Raw genomic sequence first — 11,503 nt, 5'->3', positions numbered from 1 at the left:
TCACTCTGTTATGTCTAAACAGCTGCACTGTCTTCACAAAGGTGTAGTGGAGAATAGAAAATGTAGTAGAATGTGTAAGTGAGGTAGGATTTGAGGCCTGATTCTGCAAGATGCTTGGTACTAGAGCTGGAGCGAACTTTAAAGTTTAAAGTTCACTTTAAAGTTTATGTCAGTGAAAATAATTTCTGCCCTTTCTACTAAGCACTTCCTGTTCCAATTTTGGCATCGTTTGGAGGTTTAAGATATTTGCAAGCTCACAGGATTGAGCCTTTAAGTAAACATTATCACTGAATTAGAGTAGAAGCCAGCTAAATTTGCAGTGCAATAAAACGTAATAGCTGACTCTTGTAACTGCAGTCAGCAGATTATTACTGAATGTGCCCAGGGAGCAGATGTGGTCTGTATGAGTGTGCCATTTTCAAAACTGAATTGCTTTGTAAGAATCTACCGTACAGGATACTGCTGCCTTTTGCCACATACCCAACAAAGCGTAATGGAACCATTGCATATTTAAGTGCAAAGAATTTACCCCAAGCAGAATGTCAAGTTGATCCATGTGCACTGATACTCATATGCTTATTACTTGAATGGTAGTCATCAGTCACCTTAAGTGCTGCACATTTATATTGTCCTTAATGTCTAGACACACGTTGCCTGTCATCTTTATGCTAACACAAGAAATCTGAAGAGCTCTCATTTGTGACATTGTCACTTTCTGGATTGGGAGCCATATCTTTTTTTTTTTTTTTTTTTTTTTTTTACCAAGGCAGGAACAGAAGAATCTGATCATGACATGTCAGTATTAACTCCAAGTCTGCTTGGAATGTATTATCATGTAGATGCAGCTCTGTACTGTATGCAGTCCCAGCAAATATTTCTCAGATAATGAAAACGTAGCGTAGTTTTGTAGCTTGTTTTTGTTTTTTAGTTTTAAAATGGCTAATGAACCAGCATGTTGAGTAGTAGTGTGTATAAAAGTGTGTTTCAGGATTTGAGGAGATACAAAAAGGATACACATTTGTCTCTGAAATGTTTTGTAAATTGAGCTCTGAGGTTCAGAGCAGGGCTTAAAATAAGGTTAGTATAGTGTTTTTTTAAAAGTATGGCATTAACTTTGATAGTAGCAATAATTGCAGAGGCTGTATTAAGCTAATATTGGGCTAATTTTGGGAAGGGTGAATGGTGGAAAATGGAGGTATTTAAAATACAAAAGTTCACATTAAAGATGTATATGCTTAAAATCAGAAATGACAATGTGCTGGCTTTTAAAGGAATGCTAATAATAGTCAGATCATGGAGCATGTTTTTCTATTCTGTTGGCTATACTGGGAATAGAACTATGTAGCTGTGCAGATACTGTATGTTTTCCCTGACCTCCCCATGAGCGGGAAGGGGCTTGGAACCTGTCAACTGGTATATGCCATGGAGTGTCTTCAAGAACAGTCCCTTCTGGGATCATCCTTCAGTTGAGGTTGGTGCAGGTTTACTCAGGATGAGATAGTCCCACCCCACATATAAATGTGAATCTATTAATAAATGCGTGTCAAAAGTGTACAGATATGTATTCTGGTGGCATTTATGGGACATATAGTATTTATGCTCATGCAGTTCACCTCGGCATCGCAGCAATGAGTGTATCAGAGAATTTTAATTAAATGAGAGAGAGAAAAGGAGAGATGGACAAATAGCTTTTCTCATGGTTGAGTAATAGTTCTGTCTCCTGATGATGCAGCAATGAGGGAATGGCAGTAAGAATGTATGTTTTTAAGTCTTTCTCACTGCCTAGCAAGTTTCCTGTCACATGATGAAATCTTGAGTAGCCTTAAGCAATTCATATTCTGTGTATAATTTTTTTGAATATCATGCTTTTTCTGTTGTACTTTTTTTACATTGAAAATAGTGTTGTGAGGAATATGCTTTTTTTTTTAATAATTGTACTAGCAGGTGACCATGGTCATGTGCGTTCTTGGTCAATGAAATCTGTCCTCCTCATATTTCCTCATTTACCCATGTCTGTTCATTCTGTATAAAGCATGCAGCATAGAAATGTGCATCTGCCACCGAGATCAGTTCTTTCAACTGACCTGTTAAGGAAACGATATTGTCCTACCTGTACCTGAGACAGAGGCCGCGACTAAATGCAACTGCTTCAGGCCAGGCAACTAGCCATATGCTATAATGTGTGGAGAGGGGAGAAAGAAGTGTAGAATTAGGTTTTAAACATCTAATTTGAAGTGGTTTATTATTGAAACAATGGAGGGACCAGTGATTTTTAAGGAAAAATTTGAATAGTGGCACTGATGTTCTGCATGGATGAAGAGGGGATGACTTAAAAATAGGCCTTGATTCTGCAAGAAAATTTGCCAGGCACAGAACTTGTAAGCAACCAAGCAAGCTCTTGTAGATGTGCTTAAAATTACACACATGCCTATCTACCTTGCTGAATCAGGGACAGGAAGGGGAAGAAGTCATGGAGAGAACAGAGGGAGTGGTGTGCAGATTTCATGGGAGGAATTGGAGTGCTATAGGTAATTGTTTGGGAGAGTCCTATGGGAGAGCTGAGATGTAGTCAGAGAGGAGCTTGAAGATAAAGACAACATGAAAGAACAGTGAAGAGTAATGGAGAGGAGTGATATCAGGGAAGTGGTGGGATCAAAGCATAATGGTCACCATCAAGTGATAGCCCTTGAGTTATTTTTGTACTAGGTTATTCAAAGCTTCCTGGATTACTTGCAGATTGAATTTTGCACTTTGCTTACAGGTACAGAAATACACTCCAGCCAGTGAAGAGCATCTCTCTCCAGAACTCCAGGAGTGGGCACCATATTCACCAAAACGTTCCACTAGGCACAGCGACGGTTTTGTGCCTACCTCCTTGTACACTGGAGCTGTGTCAGCAGGTTAGAGACAATGCCCTAGATGGTAATGCTGCTGTAGCTACGATAAGTTTTCCTCACTTCTGATGTTCTGACAGTAGGCTAAAAATACAGGTTGAACCTCCCTGATCCAGCACCTTCAGGATGTGACTGGTCCCAAATGAGGGAGTTAGCCAGGCCAGGGGAAGTTAATGCCGTCCCTTCTGCTGCCGGCCTCTCGGCTCTCCTGGAGGGCGGCTGACCCTCCCAGTCAAGCTTCTTTCACAACCACCATCCCAGCTGCTGGCCCCAGCTACTTGGCTGTGCTGCTCACCCTACCAGGCTCTTGGCCACTGGGACTGTAGCTCTCTGCCACCAGTCTCCCAGCCGCCAGGGCTCTCTGGTCCCTGCTGGATCACAGTTGTTACCAGATCAGAGAGATTCAACCTATACTCATTTTGTGTTCCAAGCAGCTTTGTTAGTAGATGTGAAGGCCAGCAATGACCGTTATGATTGTCATGGTGCCTGGAGCAGCTCACAAGCATCAGTGCCAACACGGTAGACTGTCAAGAAGCAGGTCAGACACCCACGAATTAGTGGTATGTTTTTAATTAGATTTCACCAGCCAAGTAACAAATGTGAACTCCTTAAGCACTGTAAGAGTCTCAACAGCCTGTACCTTAATGGTACTTGGACACTCTTGTTTGTCTTGGCACTCAACCAAGCTGGACTTCGTTTTAGTGGTTGCTGCACACCAAAGATGTCAAAAAATTCAAGTTGTGCTGTTCGTATGTAACAAGAGACCAGGGAATTTAGTTTGAAAGAACTCCAGAATTGAGAGACTCAGAAAGGTTACTCATGCTGCACGAAGATCTCGGAAAAGGTCTTCATGCTCAGTGCAGAGAGCACTGGAGCAAGCAAAAAGGGACCCGAATTTAATCCCACCACTAACTTGCTGTGTAGCCTTGAGCAAATTGCTTTGTGCCTCTTTTGCCTCCCAACTTTTGATGTGATAAATTAGACTGAGGTCTTCATGGTTCTTACTATGTGCCTAGCTCACTGGGGCCCCGGATGTAATTTTGCTATAAATGCTAAGCGTGCCCTCTCCAATCAGACTGAAATGTCTCATCTGAGAGGCGGTATGAGGAGGTGACTGTATGAGAGCCATAGCAAAAGTTAGTGTTTTCTTGCAGGAAATGTTATAAAGCAGGCATTTGAGCATCATTGCCTTTCTTGTTACAAAAAACAAATCCACAGTGTAGAATTGATTTAGAGGTACTGGCTGATGAGGTGGCTGTGTAAGGCAGGTAAGAGTATCCCTACTGGTCACTGGTAGTTTGAAATTCTCTTCCATAGTTTCTTTCCATATACTGGTTGAATATGGTTTGTTTGAACTGGCATAGAAGATCTCAGAAAAGTTATCAACATGTATTTACCATGGGTTGTGTCTCCACTACAAGGAAGATTGATTCTGCCACAGTCGATCTTCTGGAATTCTATTCAGTACCCCTGGTAGGAGCTCATTAAATTGAACTTACAGGGCACCTGCTTCAGAGCTGGTATTCTTGCCCCTTGTTAAGAGTAAGGGAAATGGACAGGAGTGAATGCTCCTGTCATCCTCCCTTAGTGGAGACAGCCCGGAAGCCTGAATTAAGATACTTTTACATACGTGGACTTGCGTACCTTAGTGCAACCTTCCACTGTCATGTAGACCTGCCCTGAATGTAGTGAGCAGGGTCCGAAGTATGGATATTGATCAATTCTCAAAGCCAAGGGCAGGTTCCAAGAGGAGTTAAGTTTAATTTGCACACTGTTAACAGTTCTCGTTAGGGCCTCCTCATTTTTCATCCTCATGCTCACTAATTACTGGCAGATGGCCAAAAACTCATTCAATATCTTTGCTTCAAATTACCCACCCATAAATGAGGGTGTTATTTAATCAATACTGGTAAAGCTGAATGTTCTTTAGCTTCATAGCACCTCTCATCTGAAGTATTATATAATTTAATAATGAAACTGTTAAAAATTATGGAGATTTTACTGGAAAATACGTTCACTTACAGCTGATTCCTCAGATGTACATAATGATGGCATTAATATTAGGACAAAACCTCAAGGTATATCATACAGTAAATGTTCTGTGTCTTGCAAAATATTTCTGCAACTGTGAATTACAGTACTAAAACTTAAAATGAGCATTTGCTGAACAACATTTTTTTCTGACAATGAAGTATGAGCATACTTAAATAAAAACCCTAAGTTATGAGAGTCCCATGGTAAATATCAGGTTTACAGTGTTGTGAATTGTCATAGTCTATGACTGTAGAACACTACAGAAGTTGGAAGTGTACAAGCCCACTGAAGAGAGAAAACAGCAGTTGCAGCTGTGATAAGTTTTTTGTGCACCTTGCAAAAATTTGACTTCTTAATTATAGTTCATCTAGAAGTATGAAACTGTCCAGTTACGTATGAGTGTTCGACACTAACATGACCTTGGAAAGAAAGAGGAAATCTTTGTGGTGGGCTAGTAGATTTTGACCCACTCAATAAAATAGTCTGTGTAATAACCCTTGGAGTAATGTATTTAGCTTACCTCTTAACGTAACTTATTTAACTGTTACAGTAAATGACTACAGCCCCATCTCTTCAATATGCACAGAGTATTTGACTGGATTTAAGTACGAAAAACTCAGACCATATATTTTGTCCACTGTAAAATAGGTACCGTTCCACGAAGTTTAGCACCATGTCCTGCAGTAACTGCTGTGATGAGAAATCCTGTTTATACTGCTTGGAGCCACCGAGTTCATACCAATAATTGCCTGTCTGTTGCCAACCAAATCTGCCATCAACATCTGCATCCCAGGTACTTATTCAGAACTTAACAACCTTAGCTCTTCAAATTATTTATAGATCAATAAGAAAAAGCTCCTCTTTTTTCTTCGGTCCTCACAGAGTGGATCACTATAGTGCATCATAAAATAAAATAGGCCTATTGCACCTTTTGTCTGGGAATCTCAAAGCACTTTACAAACACAATTTACAGGTAGTGACTTCTTCCAAATGGTATGTTCCTATGGGCTGAGCCAAGCAAGCTCTGCAGCTTTAGCTTGGGCATTTTTGCCTGAGAATGATTTACTTGCATAGTAAAGCAGAAGGTGACCACAAAATGTATAGAAAATTCAGTCAGGTCTTTTGGAGTCACTGGAAATGTTAACTAACGTTTTATTATCTCCCAGTGGCTTCACTCTTTGATCCGTCTGGAATTTCCATAGTTAAATCGTTTTGAAATTTCAATCCTGTTTGTTTGAAGACCACAAATTTTATAATTGAGCAAAGATATTAGCAGTTGTTGTGGACTTTTGGGCCCATCTTCTGCTGTCATTGGCATAGTCAAGGATCAAACCCAAATCCTGCTTCCCTACTCTAATTAAACCAACATTATGTTCACAATTAGGCTATATTAGTATATATTTTGTAAATACTTAAATTATACCCAAAGGCTTACTAGAAGAAATATTTGAATTTATCACAAAATAAATATTCTGTTGAAAGCTGGGGGAAACTGAATTAAGTCCACAAATTATTTCTGTTGACCTCTGAGTCAGTGCACTGTCTGGCTACGTCTGCACTAGTAAGTGCTTTTGGAAAAAAACAGCCTTGTTGGAAAGAACAAGCTGAGCATCTATATACGAAATGTGCTCTTTCGATCTGAAAGATCTTTCAATCTTTTTCTGGCAGCCCTCTTCCTTTCCCGGATGAGGAAGATCACTTTTTTTCTGAAAGATTCTTTTGGGAGTGGGGGAAAAAGATGTGTAGATGCCCTGGAGGCCCTTTTTCCCTCATGGTGCTGGATTTTTTCGATCCCTGGCCCATTCTTTTGAAAGAATGGGGCCGTGTGGATGCACTCTATCAAAAGAACATATTGATATTTTTGATCTGCTTTTTTGTGTGTGGATGCACTCTTTCAAAAAGTTTTTTCAGAAGAGATCTTCTGGAAGAACTTCTTTTGAAAGATCGCTGTAGCATAGAAGTAGCCTCAATCTAAGAATATCTGATGTATGAGCACTGAACTCTGACTTCCAGCTAAGTAATGGTCTGTTAGCATAGTTCATAAACGGTAAACATGTGTATCTTTATCTACATAATTCAAGACTCATGAACAATTTTTGGAAATTACAATGTGGTATATATAGTAATATGCTGTGTGTTTGATAATCACATTGGCAAAACTTTATTCAGTGTTATGTCAGGAATCCCTTTGTAGATAGTCTGGGAATGGCTTGTACAAATGTCTTCTCAAAACAAAATGCGGTGAAGTAAATGGATTAAATTGCTGTCCAAATAGTATTATGGAGCTACAACAAAGTAGCAATGGCACCAAGCTACAATGTGGTGCTGTAGATACTCTTTTTTCAGGCAGTCTGTCACTGCTTGGTTAGGTTTCTTCTTTTACGTCTGGTTGGTTGCAATAATGTTAGCTTTGTAGAGCTTGTTTGTTGGGAAGACACTGTAACCTATTTTGTATTTGATGCAGTGCCCAGCACCAAGGTCGCTTGAGTTTGGATCTAAGTCACAAACATTCCAGTGATTATTCTGAAAACTCACGGACGAGGGCATCACATGGTTCAAATTCATTGCCATCCAGTGCAAGACTAGGTAATCAGCATCTCAAGTTCATTTATGAAAGGTACTTTGTTTACCTCTAAGACAAAGCAGAGAAAATCCACTTCACTGAAAGCATCCTTTAGAGATCCTTCAAAGCTATCAGAATCTTAAGGGTGCTTTATTTTTCCTTGCTTCGAGTTCCTGGCTCTTACAATTCAAGCTTCTGTTCTTTTCACTGAAAATATATCGGTGAATCCTCCTTTTTTGCTGCTGCTTAGGTGTGCCATAGCTGAATGGTGCAAGGCACTCTTTCAATCAGCTGTTTCTGTATGGAAGGTAATTGCATGATTGTTGTCACCAGGGAGAAAGACTTTGCAAATATAATTATGAGTTTGAGATGGAATGGGAAGGGAGAAAGGAAGTAGATCCAAAATGAAGGCACAGATCTCACTTAGGATCAAATAGCTATGTAGCGTTAGCTGACAAAATATTATATTGTCTGAAGATAATGGGGTGTAGTAAAATGTTTTAAGTCAACCTTATACAGTTCTGATATTTACGTTTAGGTAGGTATCCCAGCAAAACTTAAATACATACACATACTTCATGGCAATATTCTTTAACATTACATAGATGTTTTAATTCTGACTTTTTTAAATTGTATATACAAGAATCTAATGATCCATCACAAAATGCAACTGCAGAGCATGGCGGTTGTTTGGCATTACAACAAAAAAGACTTTCAGATTAGAACAGGAGGTGAGGTGTCATATCCACTGAAACTAATATAGGTAATTGGAATATAAATAAACTTTGTTAAAATGTGCCATAAGAAGTTTGATGATTAGCAACTGTATCATGTAGTTGGTCAGAAAATGTTTTCTAGTGTTGTTTGGCACCTGGGGAATATTAGTTGCACTGTCCTTGTACACCACCCAGTATTTTGTACATTTAAGCAGTGCCATAGCTGTGTTAGCTATTTGGATGTTTGAACCAGGCAGTTTGCCAGCCATGGGAGTGGGAATATTTTGTGTGGTTTTTTGTTGTTGTTTTCTTTTTTAAAAAAAAAAGCCTTGGTTCTGCTAGGAGAACTGGACTCTTACATCTGTTCCAAGACCATTTAGCTTGTCTTGGAAGAATCAGGGACTAAGTATGTTTTATTTATTTGCATTTATGTTGTAAATTCTAACATTTTATTTATAAAATAGGTTCTTCCAGCAACTTACAGTACAGGACGGAAAGAATTAAGATCCCTTTAACCCCAAGATATCCAAGGTCCATCATGGGTTCTGACAGGGGTAAAATCTTCTATTCTTAATTTTTTATTCTTAATATTTTCAATGTTGTCAAACCCAAGTATAAAAAATCAGGAGTCAGGTCCCTGAACTTAAAATTGTTTTTTCAAATATATTTCATAACTAAAATAGAAAAAAGGTCCTTCTTATGCCTCTGAATGAAGTGAATTTGATTCCAGGAGCTGAAACTTCATGGAAAACATCAGTTCTCATAAGTCTCCTGATAAAATTATATGTGCCAGCATGGCACTCTGTAAGAGTTCTAGACTTGCATGAAGTTGTTTTCTAAGTGGATAATAATACTTTGTTTTCTAAGTGGTGAAAATACTCTGAAAAGGTGCATGGATAATTTTGTTAGTGCTAACCGCTGCATTCTCCAGCAAATTAAACTCTTTCTAACAGGGAAACACTTGAGTTTAAAGGGCTTTACATTTTAATTATTTTGCTTATATAAAGCATTCATTGGAGAGCTTAAATATTTATTCAGTTATTGAAAATATATTGGAACTGTCCGAATTATTTTCAGCAAACAATTCTCATTTTTCTGTTCATGAAGTATAAAGTAATTTTTCAAAGAATATTTGCCTGAATAAAATTCATTCTGTAAATTGCTTGCAAGTTGTTCACTGCTGTTATTGCTTTGAATATTGTGTATCCATAGTTAAGAACTAAATATCCATATATTTAATCGGAATATATAGGTCATGTGTTCTGTTACTGTACCCTGCTGAATAAATGTAACTCTTAATAACTTTTCATTTCTAATCACTTACAGAAGATTTATTTTCTGCAGTGTTCCCAGATGCAGCAAACGATGGATCTAAAAGTTCTGGCCCATCAGTTTGTTCATCTAAATATTCCTGCAGAGAACAAAAACAGTTGAAGCAAATTGATTTAAAATGTTGAAAACTAATTTTTTACACTATTTGACCTGTAGGTTTTGTGCCTGGACTTGAGCTATTTAAGCTCTGTTGTTTTAAAATGTTTCATAAGACATTCTAGACCCAGGACCAAGGAGATTAAGATCCTTTTGAGACCATCCCTAACATTTCTAAGACCATCCTAGATTTCCTTTTTTCATTATGATGTCAGGGCTTTCCATTACTCATGTGCGTATTTGTATTCATTTGAAGGAGCTGGCCCATAGCCTATTCTCACCGTATAGCCTTAAGCCAGTGCTCTTGAGAAATAAAATCAACTTGCATTTGAAAGGACATTGCATGTATAAATATCTTCATGTTTTATGTATCAGTAATATATCAATTCTGTATTATGGGTGCACAAATCTTTTTAATACCTCTTCAGTCTCTTCCTTTGTAAAACAATTACAACGAGCTCTATATACAGAAGCTGAATCCCTTTTTTTGCCTTATTACAGGTTCACTGTCCCATTCTGAATGTAGCAGTCCCAGCCTGATAACTCCTCCACAGTCACCACTGAACCTGGAAACCTCTTCTTTTGCTAGCAGTCAGTCACAGAACTCCCTTTCTACATTACCCAGGATTTCTATTAGCCCAGTTTCTATTGGAGAGCGTAGAAAAGATAGGTGAGATGATAGTTACTTTCATAGAAATATACCTGAGAGAATCTTGTTTGATAGTTTGAGTGGAAAAAATATGAACAAGGGCTTGACAAAATCAGGGCTATGTTACAGGTTCTGACCTATCCCTAAGTCCTGTTGTTTTTTATTACCATGTATGTGTTATGAAAGAAGCTTGTATAACATACTCTTTCTTTAGAAGTTACTGTGTAGTGAGAAAAGTTTCATAAACTCTGAGAATGATGTGTGACAGGGTATTTTATATCTCAAGGGCCTCACAAACAGGTACAGCTCCTAAATTGGACTGTTCTTCCTCCCGGTAGGCTTTCTTAGATGTCGGTCCCCTATGGAACCTTTCACTAGGAGCCAAAACAAAATGAAGACCTAGAAATAGTTTGCACTTAGTGGTAAAACTTAACATTACTGGCCACCAAGCCTAACCTTCATTTATGTTTGCTGTGATATGTGGGAGGATTCAGTCCAAGCTGATCCCTTCAACAAGGTTTAAATTCAGAACCGTGGCCCTGATCCTACTAACATTTTTGTACATGCTTAACTTGACTATCTTGAAGAGTCCCAAAGATTTTAATGTAATAATGACAGTATTAAAATCAAACACTGAGCATTTGCAGGTTGGTGCCTATGTACGATGGTGGGTTTTTAATATAATGTAGGTTTTCGTTGATGTCATCCCTGTATCTTGTGGTGCACATTTAGTTTGCGCTAATTAATTTTGAGTTTCTGATTTTATTTTTATTGTAAAAGTGCTGTCTTTGAATTTCAGTTTACAGAAGCTCAATATCAAACTACAAACGATGAACAATAAGGGCCCGATTTATATTTAGACTTAAGGCCCATTTACATCATTTTAGCAATATAAAGAAACCTTGATGGGGGTATAACTTATATTGACATGTGCTTTAAGATCCCTTTACACTTCCAGAGTGGTGTAAACAGCAACCTGGCACTCAAAATGCAAATAATCCAATAATGACATTCTTAAATCCTTAAATGATGATTTAATAATATTAAATAATTCTTAAATCTTACATGAACTTTTATCAGATTTCATCACAGGGTAACTGAACCTATTTCAGCAGTTTTCATTCCACTATGTGCCTATTTATGTATATATTGCACTATACATTGCTGTTTTCAAACTGACTGTGGAAAGCATGTTGTGAAACTTTACTAATTCACCATG

The 11,503-nt window shown here is 38.2% G+C and overlaps 1 protein-coding gene across 5 annotated transcripts in view; it reads left to right on the top strand.

Moving 5' to 3' along the window:
* DLG5 (discs large MAGUK scaffold protein 5) overlaps positions 1–11,503 on the top strand; it is a 149,234-nt gene that overhangs the window by 118,904 nt on the left and 18,827 nt on the right. For all 5 annotated transcript variants that reach the window (XM_075000039.1, XM_075000042.1, XM_075000038.1 and 2 more), the window contains 5 exons: positions 2,762–2,900; positions 5,577–5,721; positions 7,393–7,514; positions 8,672–8,761; positions 10,137–10,305. In XM_075000039.1, the coding sequence (XP_074856140.1) occupies positions 2,762–2,900; positions 5,577–5,721; positions 7,393–7,514; positions 8,672–8,761; positions 10,137–10,305 (665 nt within the window). The remainder of the gene's footprint in view (positions 1–2,761; positions 2,901–5,576; positions 5,722–7,392; positions 7,515–8,671; positions 8,762–10,136; positions 10,306–11,503) is intronic.

Source organism: Carettochelys insculpta, chromosome 7 (genome assembly GCF_033958435.1).
Source record: "Carettochelys insculpta isolate YL-2023 chromosome 7, ASM3395843v1, whole genome shotgun sequence".
NCBI classification, from domain to species: domain Eukaryota; kingdom Metazoa; phylum Chordata; order Testudines; family Carettochelyidae; genus Carettochelys; species Carettochelys insculpta.
The sequence above is the reverse complement of the archived record's forward strand: the minus strand, read 5'-3'. Positions and strand labels throughout refer to the sequence as shown.